Source organism: Achroia grisella, unplaced genomic scaffold (genome assembly GCF_030625045.1).
Source record: "Achroia grisella isolate CSIRO2021 unplaced genomic scaffold, CSIRO_AGI_Agris_v1 utg283, whole genome shotgun sequence".
Taxonomy (NCBI): Eukaryota; Metazoa; Arthropoda; class Insecta; order Lepidoptera; family Pyralidae; genus Achroia; species Achroia grisella.
The window spans coordinates 1,473,275-1,493,246 of record NW_026712771.1 but is presented as its reverse complement, the minus strand read 5'-3'; the positions used below and the strand labels follow the sequence as shown (position 1 = coordinate 1,493,246).

Below are 19,972 nucleotides of genomic sequence, written 5' to 3'. Positions count from 1 at the left end.
TATAGTATAATTATATATTAGTCTAAATTCATTTGAGAAAATTATATTCATAATACGTACGTAGCAGCTATGTCAACCAACATTAGTACAAGTTAATTAATATCATAGATATGCTAATTCAGAAACTAATTCAAAACATTCATATTTACCATAATAAATATATGAAAATGTTAATAACCAATTACTAACACTAGTAACAAGTAATGCAAGTAATGTAGCCTAGTTAAGTTTCAATTAATTTGGAAAGAAAATAAACTTAATATAAGCACGTTTGAATAGCCAAGTTTTTTTACTTGTCGGTCGTCTTTAAACGGCTCACCATATAGTTTGCTATTCCATTTAAAACCATAAATGAATCCCTTCTGTTTAATATTTTGTCAAAAACACATGATGTAACACTAGAATATAAATCAATAACAATATGTCAGACGCCTTCTCAAGCGCTACGATTATGTAAATACAATACGGGCTGTAATTCCCAACAGATCCCTTCTACATTGCGTGACAAAACTCGAGGACGTGGTGATAACCAAACTGCACACAACTGCAAATTATGAAATCGAATACTCACGTTATCAGTTGTTATGACACCTTCATAGCCAAGTACTGTTGCTTACCTGCAAACAAAATAAAAAAGTTAAACATGCACAAAATTGACAAAATTAAAAGTATAATTGTGTAATGCAAACAAAACAAGAATATTTGGTAAATCATTATAATTCGAAATATACTTTTAATTTTGTATAGTTTAAATTTACAAAATTAAAAGTATATTTATATAGACCCATTCAAGATGCTACATTGTGTAAACAAAAAAATAAAACAAAGAAATTACTGAAAATTGATTAAAAAAAAATTGATTCATGATAGCAAGAGGTATACCAGCGAAATGTCTCTATAACCTTTTAAAAGATCTTGGCCTGTCTAGAATTACAGTAACTTTTATACTAGAATGTGTATCTAAAGCTGCACTAGCAGGCTCTACTAGATTTGTTTGGGCAGGAATAAAACACGAGCGGTGAACTATTTATGCAGTTTTAAGTATCAAGTGTATGAAATTTTATTGTATTACATTAGGAAAGACTGATATTGCATGTTAATCTTATACATAAATGTTTATAAACATATATTTTAAAAGTACAGACAGATGTATGTACATATATTACATTACTTCGTGTAATATAAATATCTGCCGACGCGATATTGGATACCTCCCCAGTGAAATATACATTTTCCAACCAATTGGCTGGCACGAGCGAAAAAATGTTTCATATTTCAACGAATCGATAAGTTATTGAAAGTTAGAAATCGAGGGTAAATATTGAATAATGACCCTTTAGGGAAATCGACCGATTTTAGTTATGTGTTAAATTAATAAATGTTAACAAGAATTATGTTAGCTGTATCGCTTTTTGGCCGTTGCTTTGATATTGAACCGTAAACAAAAAAAAACTTTGACATCAAAATTCATATGACTAGTAGCGTTTTTTTTATGTAATCGATTGAATGTTATGATAAACAAGCCGATTCAAATTCAAATTCAAATTCAAAATATCTTTATTCATGTAGGTCTATTACAGACTCTTATGATATGTCAAATCTACCGTCAGTTCGGAATGATATCGAGATGAGAAGAACTGACAAGAAACTCAGCTCGTATTTTTTTCAAATAATAGTGGAACATGTTTATAATAAATATAGTTTTTAAAATTCAAATTTGGGAGAATAGAGTGACCACCAGCATATGCTATCGCAAAGAATAAAAAATTTAATCAGTGTTCACAACCTGAACAGACCAGTCCCCACAAATAGCACCCGTTCACGAGTATGACGTATGAGCCAGCCATCATTGTACTCAACCATATTTGAGGGAGCACATCGACCCGGCCCACCACGCCGCCACAAGTTTGAACTTTATAGCGAGCATGACTGTTTCAGGTTACTCCACTACGTCAATTATATTATTTACAGCATAGGCTGTACCGATCACAGTTTTCACCCATTACAATATTAAATTTACATTATTTAATTTACAATATGTCATTACAAATTATAAAAAATCATTTATAATAAGTTTCTTTAATGTTATTACATTATCCATGTCAATGGGAAAAATTATATGCCTCATAACAAAAGTTAAAATTGTAATTAAGTCCACACATTGTAGTCATTTAAGTAGTCGTTTATTTTATAATAAGCTTTAGAGCAAAGTGTTTTTTTTACATGTATCTTAAATTTGCCTTCACTTAAATTTAAAACACTATCTGGCAATTTATTATAAAAACGTATACAATGTCCCATGAAAGATGTACTTACTTTTTTGAGACGATAACTAGGCATATTTAATTTATTTTTATTCCTTGTATTATAAGCGTGTAAGTGACTATTTTTTGGAAATAAATTTAAGTTTTTGCGTACGTACATAATATTTTCATATATATATTGACAGGGAACAGTAAGGATACCTGTTTCTTTAAAGCGTTCTCTAAGAGATTCGCGACACGGTAGATTATATATTGAACGAATTGCTCTTTTTTGTAATATAAAAATTGATTCTACATCAGCCGCTCTTCCCCACAATATAATACCATACGACATTATACTATGGAAGTAACTAAAATACACTAGTTTCGCTGTTGCAGTATCAGTCAACTGTCTAATTTTTCTGATAGCAAAAGCAGCCGAGCTTAGTCTTTTGGCTAATGTGAATATATGTGGACCCCACTGGAATTTATTATCTATTACAATACCAAGAAACGAAGTCTCATCAACAAAGTCCAAAACATGATGATTCAGACTAACAGTTGTCGTTACTTGTTTTACATTTGGTAAAGAGAATTTAACACATTTTGTTTTCATTGAATTAAGCGCTAGATTATTTGATGTAAACCAGTTTAGAACATCCTCAAGAGCAATATTTATATTATTAAAATCCTTTGTATTTCTTTTCACTTTGAAAATAAGTGATGTGTCATCAGCAAACAATACTATGTCAAGTATGTTTTGAAACTGGTATGGTAAGTCGTTTATGTAAACAAGAAAAAGAAATGGGCCAAGTATAGAACCCTGGGGTACACCCATTTTTATAAATGACCCCTTGGACTTACTTCCTTTAATGTCTACCACTTGAATTCTATCGCGCAAATATGATCCAATGAGTTCTGAGGACTTTTCTCTAATTCCATAATGTTCTAGTTTGCGTAATAATATCCTATGGTCAACGCAATCAAACGCTTTAGAGAGATCACAGAAGACACCAATGGCATCCTGTGAATCTTCCCAGGCACCGAAAATACTTTGTATTAAGTTAATGCCTGCATCAGTAGTAGACCGTCCACTCATAAATCCGAATTGCTGTTTATGAAATAAATCATGTGTATTAAAATGAGCTAACATTTGTGTAAGTAGTATCTTTTCAAAAATCTTACTAAATACTGGTAAAATTGAGATAGGTCTAAAATTTGATATATTGTCTTTGTCACCGGATTTAAATAGCGGTATTATTTTACTCACTTTCATTAGATCTGGAAAAATACCTTGATCAATGCTCATATTAAATATTTCAGTCAAATGTGAAGCAACTTCACTTATTACAGTTTTCATTACTCTAACTGACATACCCCAGATATCCTCAGTTCCTTTTAGATTGAGAGCGTTGAACGTTTTTATTACACAGGAGCAACTGATATGATGAAAAGTAAAGTCATGAACGCAAGGATTTATGGTATTTTTTAATAATGTTTCAGCTAAACTAGGTGATGAGTTTAAATTTTCCGTAGCTTTGAGAGGTATTGTTGAAAAGAAATTATCAAAAGTTTGAGCAACTAGTTCTTTATTATCAATAATAACGCCATTTTCTGCTTTTAACTCATATTCTGACTGGCACGACTTAATGTTACCTGTTTCTGTATTTATTATATTCCAGGTAGTTTTTATTTTATTTTTAGAAAACTTAATTTTATTCTTTAAATGAAGTGCCTTGGCGACCTTACATACTTTTTTGAATAACTTTGAATAATTTTTGACATATTCATCGAATATAGGATCACGCAAATAGGATCTAATATCATATAATTGATACATATTTTCCCTACTTATATTGATACCTAATGTAGACCATTCAGCGTACTTAGAATTACTGACTTTAAGTTTCTTTACTGTAAAATTTTTATCAAAATGATTTTTTATTATATTGAAAAAACGATTATATGATATATTTGGATCAATATTATCAAATATCAAAAACGGTAAACTTCCATTTAATCTGTTTTTAAAATTCTGTAATTTAAATGCTGTTGTTGGTCTGCAGAACTTATACATAATCTCATTTTTTTTCATTACATGCGAATGTTGCTATTTGTCCACAATGGTCTGACGGCAATCTATTTATAATCGATTTATTTAAAATACTAAAATTACAATATATATTATCAATACATGTTGCCGTAGTGGATGTAATCCTAGTAGGTTCAAAGAAAATATGATCAAGATCAAAACTTTTAAAAAGGTTTCTAATTTTATTACTCACAGGATTATCAACAAGAAGATCAATATTGAAATCCCCACATACCAAAATAAATTTGTTACTTTTGAATGCTAACTTCAGTACATCTTCCATGGTGGACTCAAACTTTTCATAGTCTGAGTTAGGAGGCCTATACACACATATAATTATGTGTTTCTCTAATTCTGCACATGATAATTCTATAATGCATTCATTTGAAAGTGCTACAATATCTTTACGTTCTTTCCCTTTAATGTTATTTTTTAATAAAATAATTGAACCCCCTCTAATTGAAATTTGCCGTGTAAAAGTACTCAATATTTCATAATTTGGTAACTGAAATAACATGTTGGACTGTTTTAACCAATGCTCTGTGAGGCATACAATGTCAATATTAAATTTACTTATAAATAATTCTATCTCTAATTCTTTGCCAAGAAAGCCTTGAATATTTTGATGTAATAAATTTAGTTGTGATGGCTTTCTCTTTGTCTGTAACTTAAGTTTAAAGATTCTTGCACAGAAACATTAGTAAAACTACTAAAAACTGTGCAGTCAGGATAAGTACCCGTTATACTACTTATAACAGGATTGTGTATATTATGAGCTAACAAAGTAGCTATATGTCTTTTATCAAAATGTGACAAATACAAAGTATTTTTAGTCAATGTAAAATTTTTACAAATTTATTTATATCAAAACAATGAATATTGCTATTATAACAGCTCATGTTGTATATAAGAGTGTTAAGTCTAAAAATATTATTATTTCTATTCTTGGATAATGACTTTGAATAAGGCAATGTACATATAATAAATTTTTTAATTCTCATATTCGAGACAGAATTAAATAAGAATATCAAGTCATTTTTAGTGATACTTAAACTATTCCCAATGAATAACACAAGAGTTGTGTATTTAGTATAACTGTTTTGGTTATTTACCATTCTATTGACTATATAATTAAATGGGGCATTTGGCATACAATTATTTTGGATATGTTCACTCAAACAGGTATGCATAAGTGATCCTAGATTTATTCCCATGCTATCTGAATATATTACTGTGTTACTCATACATGTGTGGTTACTACTAACAATACTGGGTAGCACATTAGTTTGTTCTGTATTGATGATGGATGTCGATGTGGGTGAGGAGTAATTGCCCGACACAGTGTTGAAGTCTGAATGTTGCTGTGCTAGGTGGTCTGATGTTTCACATTCACTTTTAGAGTTAAATTCAAGCAATTCCTTCATCACAACATTATGCTTTGAAATTTGAAATTGAGCTTGTGAGTACTTGTCACTAATGGCATCCAATGATGCTTCCAGTTCTTTTATATGCAACAATAATCTTGTAGTATTCGTATCAAATTGTAGTTTATGGGTCCAGAACTCATTTTCATAATATTCTAATTGTTTTTCAAAATTTAATTCTTTTTCTTTTAATATTTTTGAGAAGGTTATTCGATTAATTTTAAAAGATTTTCTTAATTTTTTAATTTGTTTGTTTAGTTTTCTATACTTCTTACTATTTCTGTGATTAACTATAGGGTAATATAGTTGCTTGTGTTGTATAAAAGGCTTCTGTGTATTAGAGATGGAGTGGATAGTGGCAGTCTCATCACATACACTTTGTTCTATTAACTCGGCATACAGTGTCATCGTCTTTTCTGCCTCTTGGTCTCCCATTTTTGTGGTCAATGTGTTTATATTGTTATAAGCTAATGACAGTTCACATTCTAACTCATGGATGCGGTTGAGTGCACTGTCATGAGCATTCCGGCACTGGTCAAATGAGTCGACAACAGACTGTAGATGATCCCGTTCTTTTTGTAAATTTTGTAATCTACAGTCTAGTTCAGCCAAGTTTTGCTTCAATATAGAATTTTTGTGTACTATATTTGAAATTTCTATCTCTCCCTCATCTCGTTCCTGAATTAGTTTGTCACATAGTTCCTTCTTTTCTTTTAACTCCTGTAAAGCCCTCTTCAATTTCATATCCAAATCCTTACTGCGTGTCACCATTTTTACTGGAAACATAGCAAAGAAAGGATGAGTATCTCAAATATAGAATTTAGTATGGCAGATTAGGGAGTTAAAATTTAAAGACTACTTGACAATTTAATAATGTATTTATAGTTATGAATTATTATACTTATATATTAATTAATTGAGAATATACTATAGGAATTATTAGGGAGTACAGTAAAAACAAAATAAATGTAGTAAAAATACTATTATGTAGGTAGTTAGTAACGTATTTTGTTGTTTGAGACTATGATTTAAACATTTCCAATATGAATCTCTAATATTTCTAATATTACTTTACAGTCAAAAGGAGTGAAAAAGAATTGTAAAAACTAAATACTTGTTTTCCTATAAATAAAGTAAATTCCAAGGAACAAACGTTAGGATATGTGATGAATTTGTTGACAACCTTAATTATTTAGATTAACATCAAAGTATTATTATTACGAGGTAATTTATATCATTAAATAGATTACTTTAGCAAAGGTAATAAACACAATACTTCCCCGGTTTATCCAAAGATTTTCGAATTTCGCTGCCGTTGACCCCGTTTGACAAGTTGACGAACGGGCATGAATTTCAAGAATTAAATCTTGATATAATCTTCAACAAACACTGGTACTTAATAATTATCACTTATTTTATTATATTTTATAAAAATATACGATTATTTATTAGTAAAACTAAATTAAAATATAAATAATGTAACAGCTGTTTATTTTGACAGCCATACGCAGTGTTGCCCGTTATGACTTTCCACATTATGGTAAGTGGTAATGGTGGTAAGTAGACTTTGTATAAAATAGTCTGAGTGGGTGGTTAGACGACAATAAGCTTGCTTTGTAAGATTTGTTTGAGTAAAATAACATATTACGGAGGCATGACATCTTAGTCCATCGAAAAGTTAACGCATTAGTAGCGTTTTATGATGACAGTGATGCATATGAAGTTGTTAATGATAACATTTACTTCTTAATATTTTAATTTCGTTTAAAATTTAGGGGACTTTTGTACAGACTGAAGGTACATGCCAGTCCCATTGTTTCCTAAAACTATATAATTATTAGATTATCGCACATAATACTAGATTGACACCAACGAAAATAATAACTTATTACTACAAATATAATAAGTTATAATGATGTACACATATAAGTAACACCAATATCCATTAGAATCAATCTTTCAATATTGTACTATATGATCTAGATTGATTCAATAATAAGAACTATTAGTTTGCTACAGTCATACATAGAGCTGTATCAGAACTAAAGATATATCATTTATACTTACATAAATGACTTACTTAACGACCTGATTTATCCTAATTTCGAGGATCCCTGCATCCTTTCGATATGCTAAAGTATATTAGGCGATTCGTTGAGCTAGGAAATAGAATTATAAAGGGACTGTTAGTAATAGAACTCCACGTTACTAACAATCCTTTTCCGCCTTTTAACAATAGATGCGTGAAATCATTGCCCAACGAATTAAGTAGTACTTTAGCCAATATTTGAAGAAATTATTAAAATTAAATCACTGGCAGTTTTTACATATTCTTTTATCCATATTCAAAATATATAAATGTTCTTTATATAAATTTTGTTTTATAACACTTCTGTTACTGCACTCTGCAATAATAAACGTCTATACAAGCATTTCTCTATTTTCATTCATTTCTACTAAAATAATTAAAATTGGGTTAATTTAGAAAATTACAGCATCAATTTACCTAAGACTTAAGATCACTTCCAAAATATGGAAATTCCTACATTACTACCATAGTTCAGACATATTATGTTACCGACTTCCACGCAGTCAAGCTGTCATTTGAAACCCAATGTAGATAATTACTAGATTATAACTGGTCAAGATATTTTTTTTCAGGTAATCGTTCCTATTATATAGCGTAGGTCGGTCAGGGTGGCCCTAACAATATCATTCACAGAAAAAAAGTTTATAATATAATATTTTTCAGGTAATCAATATATAAATCAATAATAAAATAGTTAATAATGATACCAATAACTAACTTAGACTTTATATGAAGTCGTCAATTTATATAATAACTAGCTGTCTCGGCAAACGTTGTTTAGTCATATAAATTAATAACGTTATAAATAAATAGGGGTTGGTGGTAGGAGGGTGAAAATTTAGGGTTGTATGTATTTTTAATGACACATTAAAAAAAAATTAAATAAATTTCTTTTCCCAAGCATAAATATTTTTTTATTATAAAACGTAGTCAGGGTGGCCGTAACAAATACAAAAAAAAATTACCACAAAAGTGACAACTACATGTTAATCTTCATGTTTTTCGAAATATAAGATAGCCTCTCTCTGTCCTTGTAAATATTTATGGCAAAATTTCGATTAAAAGTATTGCTATCACGCTTGGGTAAGGTAAGACGCAAGATATCTGAGTGGAGTTAGAACGAATACTGAAAAATAACCTTTGAACGAGAAGTAATTTAGTGAAGTTTAAAGCAGAAAATGGCGTCGTTATTGATAAAAATGAAGTTATTGCTCAAACTTTTGATAATTTCTTTTCTTAAAGTCTGTCTATTTCGAACTTATTATATGTATACTAGCGTTTGCCCGCGACTTCGCTCGCGTTAATTTATCCCCTTAGGGGTGGGATTTATCAAAATTCTTTCTTAAGGATGCCTAGGTCATAGTAGCTTTATGCATGTAAAGTCTCAGCCCGATCGGTTTAAAATTGACAATGTTTCATACAAACTTTCATCCCCTATTTTATCTCTTTGGGGATAGAATTAATTTAAATCCTTTCTTAGCGGATGCCTACGTCATAACATCTACCTGCATGCCAAATTTCAGACCGATCCGTCCAGTGGTTTGGGCTGTGCGTTGATAGATCACTACGTTAGTCACCTTTGAGTTATATATGTTTAGATTACTGTATTTCGCTATTAGTTTTCAAAATTAACAAAAAAAACTATGTTCATGTAATTTATATATACATATATTAAATCTTATTGGTATCCAATCTCAAGAAAGCAACATAAGGAAACAGGGTGAGTGCGTAACTACATTCATACACCACCCCCGCTGGTTTGATAGGACCCATTTTACATTGCGGGCTCAAAGGGATGCAAATAACAGGAGGTGGTCTAATAACAAGGGTGTAGATTTAATTTACCTTACGCCCACGAGAGGAGATGCGAAAATGTTGGAAACAAAAACGCTCGTAGTGTGGGGAGAACTAGATTATATTAATTCAATAATTTATACACTATACAGTTTTAAATTTGATGCGGTCATTATTTATAAGTAATTAGTAAAAATCACAGGATCTTACCACGTAATTTTTTTTTAAATTAAACAAAAACAAAAACGCCATCGAAAAGTGTATTAAATGTACGTGAAGATACTGTGAGTATAGTTTGCCGAGATGAATATCGAGCGAGTTCCAGTAGTAGCAACAAACGAAGACGTGTGAAGGTAGACGCATATGTCTGCCCATAAAAAGATTTCATTTTCCATCTACCCGCTGCCCTTCAGTGTACCCGTGATCATGGTGGTTGAAACACTGCCGAAATATCGGGAACTCAGCAAATAAATATAAAACGTGGTAAGATCCCGTGATTTTTACTAATTACTTATACACTATGTTTTTTTTATATTTGTGAATATATTAAAATGCTGGTTTACCAGTAAAATGATCAATTTTACGTTGCATTATACTTATATGTATATTCTTTAAAGAACTCTGGAAAAGGGTGAGCACAATATATCTATGTACATGATAATGTCCCAAACCCAATAAAACAATACTTACTTCATCATCTGCTTCTTCCTTATCCCATTTATTTGTGGTCGGCATAAAATGTTTTTTCTCTTCCATACATCCCTCTTCGCAGTCATTTCGTTATTTACTACCTTTCTTGGCATATCATCCTTCATACAGTCCCTCCATCTCTTTTTCGGCCTTCCTCTGCCCTTATAACCATCCACTTTCCTATGTAATACTTTCTTTAAATACTCTTCATTCCTACGTCTTACTACATACATATAATTATTAAAAGTCACGGGATCTTACCAGGTTTTAATTTATTGAGTTCCCTATATTTCACGTTTTATTAAAAACTAGCTAGTCGTCCCGGCTTCGCACGGGTGTACATGTATTATATATATATAAACCTTTCTCTTGAATCACTCTATCTATTAAAGAAACCGCTTCCATATCCGTTGCGTAGTTTTAAATATTTAAGCATACATAGGGACAGACATCGACAGCGACTTTATTTTATACTATGTAATGATAAAACGTGGAAAGATCCAGTCATTTCATCATCACATCACATAAATAGTGCCCGAGTTAAATTTAAAATAGTACATACTTACTTTCTACATAACTAGTAATCTAAATATTATTATTTGATGTTCATTGAGATGTTCATGTCACATCCATGAACCGTTGGCTTGTTTGCTATTCCAAGTAAAAAAAAACAACAGAACAAATTATCAAATCGGATCTTACTGTGTAGTTCTAACGAACAAACATAATTGACTACAGCTTTCAATTGAAGTAAACAATAGACACATAATTGTCACGAGTGTCATTGTCACAGTAAGCAGATTAACGTTATTGTCACAGTTCGTGACATAATTAATGACCTCGTCACAATAGTGTAATGATTAGCAGCTATATCCCCATCACGGCATTCCTTGATCTCATTATCTGATCATGAATGCTGATAATTAATTGAATGACATCGTCTTATTGGAATGACAGGACGACTGACGGTCAAGTGCGATGCCAGCCAATGCCGACTGACCCTGTGGCATTTGTTCCCTTTCAAAAAAGAATAACCCTTTCTAAACAGAAAGTGTTTATTGAAATAAATGTAATAAGGCATTTTTTTGCAATAATAACCCAGGACAATTTATCGTCCGGTGAAGCTGTAAAGGCCAGCTCCTGTCCACAACATTAGAGTAGTCCGAGACAAAACGAAACCAGACAACAGTAAAGACAATTTACACAGCGCCCTCTAGTTACACGCTAAGCAGAGCTTGTGTTATAGGTACTAGACAATTGATAGCATACTAAAATACAAATAATACAAATATTTGAATCATGCAATGAATTGAAGCCGCGACCGTCGCGTATAGTTATTACTTTTAGTAGTTAGTTAGTACTTGTTTTTAAAAACGAGTCGTTTGCATTTGGAATTATAAGGACATTTCTAACACAAAACGTATTGGTTAATTCTAAGAAAAACAATATTTATTCTAAGGTTTATTGCCTCAGTGCCATAGACAACGAACTGTGTCGTACAGGAGTATAGGTACAAGGCAAATATACTTCAATTTATATGAAAACTAAACGTGACGTTATTAAACTTCTGGCCTTTATATTATAAAAGCTATTTACTGATATTGCGCGAGTCTCCTGTACTGAAATATAAGTCTACTAATCGTTCAGTGATAGAAATTCAAGCATAATTTATTGAAATTAAATATTTAAACATTATTGATGTTCTATTGTCAAAAACCATAAACAAGAGTATATATTTGTACAGATTTTTCAAATGTATACATAGAAAATTCCTCACCAATATTTATATTTACTTTATACAATTTACAATCCACAATATAGACAAAGTTAACAACGCCATCTAGTCCCAAAATAAGCACAATTCGTGTCATGGGTACTAGACAACTGTTTTTTTTTTTTTCGGACTACTCTAATGCTGTTGGCCGTAGCTGGCCTTTACAGCTTCACCGGACGTTATGGGGCGAGTGCAGATGGGACTCCAAACCCGCGGAAGGACTTATGGAGCGGCTGAAGGCCAACTCCTGCCTGACGGATACGACTTTAGTATATAATTTCGATCTCCGTTTGAATTGGACGGGGGATCAATCGGAGGGGCGCCCGGGGGCGCCGGATGAAGACTTAAATATATATACATATATATTGTAAATGCATACAAACATACATGACTACTAGACCACCGAGGTCGTCAATATGTTTTTAATTAATTTGTATGCATCAAGAATTCTCATTAAAAAAATGTGAGTATATTTTCGATAAAAAGGATTGTATTGTATTGTACAATATATTAGACTGTTTTCCGCATTCAGCCTCTAAATTGGACCGTTATGCCATTTGACCTAAGACTACTAAAGTAGCCAGCCTCTCCCGGAAGCGTAAGCCAATTGGTGTCTCTCTTGGATAAAAAAGGATAGATTTTTGTTTCCCTTATTAATATTACAGCACCATCAAAACAGCTTGCTTTATGAGCTGTGACTCTAGTGAAGCTGTAGCAACTTTTATCTAATAGGTATCACATGACTACGTCTGGAACGGGGTGTACAAATTCACTATCCCTTTTTATCCAGGAGAGACACAAGGCTTCTGCGCCTTTCTAGTAGTCTCGGTTCAACATGTTATATTTATCGCTCCAGTCAGAGAAATGAAGAAACTCTTAAAAGAAAATAACGCATATATTTTTCAGTCTACAAAAACGAGCAATGCTGTCATGAATAGTCAAATCGATAATGCAAATAGTTGTAGATGCGGGCGGCAAGACCGATATCTCTACCAACCGTAATCGTTCCACGGACCCGAGAATTTCTATGGCGCCGGCGAAACACTTCAACAATTCCGGTATACGATTAAATGTTATCAACAGGATTTTGACGAGACAGGATAATTGTTGAAAATAGATTTTAATTAAACGGAAACTCTATAAATAGATAATTAAACCCCACATTTAATAAACCTTAAACAAATCGACTTACTCAGTTACAATACTAAATTTTGTTCCATTAATATTATAGAAACTCCTATTGGTAACTTAAATCGCATTGTAATTGTTAAATTAATTTTTGATAATTTGCTTAAAATTCTTACGTGCTATTTGTATGAATTTATTTGCTGAAAAAATACATTTTATTACTAAGTGTGCATAGTACACCTTTTTTATAAGATAATCATATATATATATTTTGTTCGTTTGTTCTTTTTGCTTTGTTTATTTGTTCCGCAGTGGACGTCTTCCGAGCTGACATGATGATGATATATATATTTTCCCATGTTCTATTTTTATTGTCAATTTTGATATACATATGTTTTACCATCAGCAACCGTAGTTTCTCTTCGAATTAAAATTATTAATATAATATATACAGTCCTTAAGAAACTTCAGTCATTAAAACTATGGTTTCAGGCATCCTTAGGCTACGGTAACCGTTTACCATCAGATAGGCAGTATGCTTATTTGCCATTATATTATATATAATCATCGTATATCGTTATTTTTAATATGGGTCATCTCTAATTCTTTATACAAAAACTAAGCAAAATGGCGGCGATAATTCATTGCACAGTGACTAATTAACGGAGTGAGCAAAATTCGCCGACGACTCGAATCTGCATAATCATACGCGTACAATTTACGCACTGATTGTTTGTATAAGTAATAATGGCTTAATAAGTCCACAATTATTAGGATTTTCGATACGGACGTGTTGAAACACTGCTTGTTACTGACGGACTAATTAGCGATCCGCAAGGAATTACTGGAGACGGCGTATTGTATTACTTTGTACTAAGTCGTTTGTATAGGCACCTTTGTCTTACTCATTTCAGTCACCAAGCAGATTGCTCTGTACTATGCGTGTTGGCTGTCAGTGACATTTCAGAGTACAAAGGTATAATTTGTTGGACTCTATTTCCACATGTTTGGGCCCTTGTGCCGAGCCGAGACTACTAGAGTAACCAAACTTGTCCCAAACGCGCAGAAGTTTCCTGGTGTTTTGACAGGCTTCACAGACCGATCTCATCGCTTCGAGAATTTGTGTATATTTTGTGGCCACTACTGTGCATTCCAGGATCACGTGAGCGGCCGTTTTTTTCGACTTCTAAGCAGCCCCGAGAAAAAGGACTATCTGTAACACCTATTGTGTAGATGTGTTTGTTCAAAGGATGTTGCGTCCATTATTGTTTCCATCATTATTTTGAGGTACTTCCTGATTAGGTTTAGTATTCTTTTTAGTCATTGATTCACTTCTGGAATTGCCATATTCAATTGTATACAAACAGTGATATTTTTGTCCATCTTTGGTTTGGTATTTTGGCGCATCTCAGACGTATTCAAGTTTGAAGCTTTGAGCAGAGTAAGAGAAAAAACGGAAGGGGGCCTGCCAATGCCATACGAGATATTTTCGTCCATCTTTGGTTTGGTATTTTTGCGAATCATAGACTTATTCAAGTTTGAAGCTGTGAGAAGGGTAAGAGAAAAAGCGGAAGGGGGCCTGCCAATGCCATACGAGATGTATGGCGTTGGCAGTTGGCCTCTTTTTAACAATTAATACGGAGGCATATAACAGGCACTCTTACAGAATTAATCAAGTCATAACATGTCCGTAGTGCAGTTTATGTTGCCACTTATCATCTCATCAGATAAGCTGTCAGATGTAAAAGCTGGCAAACTACTTGGCAACACTCTTCCATACATACGAGTCATATACGATAATAAATTAGTATATACTGTATAAATCGGATATAGATAATGTAATTTAGTATATAATTTACATTTGTGTTACAATTAAACCTGGCATTAGGTAATAATCAGCGGTACGTGATTTTCGACCGCACTCCAGTATTTAGGAATACAAAACAGATTACTTTGTGTTCAGAATACGGTGTATATTATTTTATGTAATAAAGTATAGTAAGGAAAACAATGAATTAATTGTGCAGCGCAATTATTTTGTATATTTACTTAATGTTATGTTAGTTAAAGTTATGATAATGGTATGGTGTACTTGCCAGCTAACGGTTGACGCTGGCGAGGCACCAGTGGTAGATTATGGGATGAATATGAGGTCAAGTCAGTTAGCCTATCGTGACAAATTGACTAGGAATTTATAATGATTGTTTCCAGGGGGAATTATACACAAATATTACAAACTTTTAGACAAAGGTATCAACTAGGCTTTAGATTAATATGTATTTACATACAAATTTTCAACCTGCTAATTCTATAAATATATGAGTAATGAATTTCGAAAATAGTGTATTGGCTCTAGTGTAAAATTGTTTTTTCCTGCTACCTTCCATCGATATAAACATATATATTTTTTATATATTACGTAGGTGGCAAAGAAGCATACAGCAATTCTATAAATAACAGTGAAAAGCAGAGCAAAATCCGTTTCGTAACTTAGAAGAAATAACGAAAGAAACAGATACACGAAAACAACGACCTTTATTATTTAGGAATAGAAGAAAAGGGGATAGAAGAAGAGGACATTTCTTCTAGAAGACTGTTCGTGTTAAAATGTGGTACACTCGTATCGCAAATTACTTACTACGGCTTATAAATTAAATTCAAATAATTTCATGATATCTCACGTACAAGTAATAATTGCAATCATGTAATTGCGCAGAAAATCAGTATTTAAAATAGGGGGAAACTAGCGTATTTAGAATTACAAAATAATCTTTAGGAAGTGATTAACTAATGCTCATAGTAAATTAAACCATTAATAGTAGGAATAGGTTATATATTGGATTGTTTAATTGACTGAGCACATGAACTTACTATGGGCATCACAATATAGAAAGTATGCTCACTCGTTGCCATTCCATTCGACTTTTCCCTTATGGATGATAATAGAATAGTGCAATCGCTTATCCTAATGCCATATGCTGGGGCACCAGTGGAGGATGATGTTATAACACTTAGACAATCGTGGCGAATTAGGCACATAGATAAAATAAATATATTTTTTGTGAATACATACATAATATATATAGAAAACACACAGGCCATACAAATGTTTGCATCGTGCGAGGCATCGAACTGGCGACCATTGGAAGTAAACCGGTTTACTGAACCGCTAGATAGTTGACACCGTCAAAAACTATAACTACAGTTCATAATGAAGCCCCTGATTTGTCATTATTGACAAATCCCTTGGATTTTGGTAATTGTTGCTATCTTTATTGTCCAGAAGGACGGACATTTTATAATACTTACTGACCCTATAGGTCAGTATAGTTGAAATAGCCATTAATGCAAATAACATTAGAGTTAATTTTGTATACATCCACCTTCAGTTTAGATATAATAGGGATGTGATAAGTGCGCAATAATAACATATAACAGCTCTGATATGAATAACATATAAAGTATATTAAGCGGATATAACACTAACACAATATACAAGCGAAACTACAGGTAATGAACCCAAGAATATAATACTGCAGAATGGCAGCACATAAGGGGTGTCACGCCCATCATGTGATAACGTGATCACCGTGGTGCTGTTCAAATATATATATATATACACGACACCGTCCTCCCAAGTAAAGACGATGACCTCAACCATGACAGCGCAATCAAACAGTCTGAGCGCGTCCGGGCGCTACATACCAGCGTACCTTTCCCATCGATCGATCCCCCGTCCTGCATCAAATTACTGCAGGCCTATTACATCACCACGCTGATAAATTAGTATAGTGCTACACCGACCACAGCAATGTACCTGACCCGTCTACATTACGCCGCTAAGGAGCAGGACATTATCGATTATATACGAACCAAGAGTAACCTGACATTGAGGGTGACACAGCTGGAGTCGAGCCACAAAACACAAGATGTTTGTGGTCTAGGTCCCCACCAATATGCCGTCCACCTTCATGAAGGAGGACTATGACTGAAGGGTCTGGTATATCGGCGCTACCGTGGCAGATTGCCGTCTTCAGTGCCGTGACCACACAGACAATATCAATATATTAGTTTTTAAATATTATATGTTAGTCTGTAAGGTATTTATAGTATGAGCCTAGTTGAATATATGAATAAATAAATAAATAAAAATATTTATTTTAAAAGTGAATTCAGTAAATAGATATATTTAATATTAATCTATTGTTATTCAGAGTTAAAACTTCGGTACATCAAAGTTATAAAAATATTCGTATATATCTACTTAATTAATACATGATTCGCAGAAATTCGCTATTTTAACAATATTAGCTCGACGATTAAAATATATTGCAAAATATATTTAAATGTAATGTACATTACATTTTAATTAATATTACCACTTATATACGACCCACTTTTCGTTGGCCAAAAAAATATACTATATTTGAACAGAGTATCTAATGGTACGTATTGATACATATATATTGTTAATTAAAGGAAAACTGTAAAATTGATACCCTACATTTGTTTTTAAAAACAAGTAAAAACAGAATATATTTATTTCCGTTCCGAATATAATTAGAGTAAAAAAGAAACTTGTTTAATTATAATGTCACTTTTGAATGTTGTATATGTATATCCTATCATACATTTAACTGCGTATGAGTGGTTTAGTTAAAAATATGTGTAAAAATTTACGTGCAATAGTTACTTAATTTAAAATATCCTATAATACATACAAATAAATAAAATTGAAGAGTCTATAATTTCAATGAACAGCTTTTCACTAAATATATGATACAATATGAAAGTACATACGGTAATTACATAAAAAAATATTTTAACATTTTTTATCTGTCTAACTCTATGTCTGTTTGTTCCTGCTAATCTCTGAAATAGCTGCATTGATTTTCACGTGTCTTTCACTCGCATATAGCTAATGTAATAAGGAGTAACTTAGGCTTCTTTTAATTTAGAAAATTTATTTATTTTAATAAACAAAAAATGTATTTCCGCATAGCCTTTCGGCTGAAATCACGGTTAACTGCTGGTAAATAATATAATTAATACATACTAGTCTTTATTGTTATAATATTAAAGATTAATATGGATTAATTATATTTAATTATTAATTATAATGAATATACTATATATGTATAAAAATATACCAAATGTACCCATTGTCACCTAACGACTAAACGGCTAAATGGATCTTATTGAAATATGAAAAAAGATTCTATCGGACGGTGAATGAAGTATTCTGTGTAAGGATAATCTGTGACCCAAAATGGCGGTATAAAGAATCCTAATTTTCCGGCCAATAATCGTTAATTGCTATATTACCAGCTCAACGAGGTCACATTGGAAAGCGAAGGCTAGTATTAACGTACATTAATATGAGATATCAGCTGGTAGATAGATACGAGTAGATAATTTTTTTATTAATATAGATAGATAGATAGATAGAATGTACGTTATATGTAACATACAGTAAAGAAGAAGCACAAACAATATAACAAAGGACACATGTATAGTTACAATAAGGCGGCCTTATTGCTAAAAGCAATCTTTTCAAGGCAACCTTAGAGGAATGGATTGAAACATCGAACAGGTAGGTAAAATGACATGAACAGGAGTAAACTAAAAGGTAACAAATATATAATGATGATAAATGAAAATAATAATAAATATTATATGAATTAAAATTTATGTACATAATAATATTCATATATTAAACTAGATACACTTATATAAACTACATACATAATATCAACTTGAGATACCAACATTGGTTATAGCTGAAAATCAGTATTTGCTCCCAGGATTTTTAGGTTATACGATCTTTACTGATGTATTACTTTATCTGTTACAGTGTCTTATATGTCAAATCTAGCGTCACATCGGTATGCTTTGGAGTTAAGAAGAACTGATTCACGTAGGTCTATTACAGACTTATGATATGACACATCTACCGTTAAATAGAGTGCTTTTGAGCTATGAGGAATAGACAATGAAACTCGAAATTCAAATTCAAATTCAAAAATCATTTATACATGTAGGACATTTTAGCCGCTTATGAACGTCAAGTTTCATACATTATAATTTTAATTTTTTTCCCTACCGTCCAGTTCGGTATATAGATCCAATTGAGAAGAACTGGCAAGAAACTCAATAGAATTACTTTTTTTTTTAAAAGCCAGTTTATTTACAATGTATATTTATATAGGTGTCTATGTGTAACATTAAATGAAAATCCAGTGCATGAACAACTATTGCCATGCACGCTCGTCATTCAAGTAATCGTTTAGTGAGTAATAGGCTTTGCTCAGTAAATATGATTTAACAGATGTTTTGAATTTATTTAAGGGTAATTCCAATATATCCTTTGGTATCTTATTGTAAATTTTAATACCTATTCCCATAAAAGACCTATTGAGTTTTTCTAAACGATACTTGGAGACAGCAAGTTTGTTTTAAATCTAGTATTAATATTATGAATATTGCTGTTTTTTGGAAATTCAGCTCTTATTATAATATTTACAAAAATACGCATTCATTTTTAAATTCAAATTACGGATTTTAGAGTGACCATCCAACATATGCTATTGCAATTTTGTCAAAAGTCTAATCAATGACCGTAACCTGAACAAACCAGTTCACGAGTATGATGGATGAGACAGTCATCATGCACTCAATCATATTAGAGGGAGCACATTGATCCGGCCTTCCACGCCATCACAAATTTGAATTTTATAG

General features: G+C 32.0%; 1 protein-coding gene across 3 annotated transcripts in view; it reads right to left on the bottom strand.

The window, feature by feature from the left end:
- Nucleotides 1–565: 565 nt before the first annotated feature.
- LOC131843179 (uncharacterized) overlaps nucleotides 566–19,972 on the bottom strand; it is a 195,316-nt gene continuing 175,909 nt past the window's right edge. For all 3 annotated transcript variants that reach the window (XM_059191792.1, XM_059191794.1, XM_059191795.1), the window contains exon 3: nucleotides 566–617. In XM_059191792.1, the coding sequence (XP_059047775.1) occupies nucleotides 594–617 (24 nt within the window). In that variant the 3' untranslated portion in view covers nucleotides 566–593. The remainder of the gene's footprint in view (nucleotides 618–19,972) is intronic.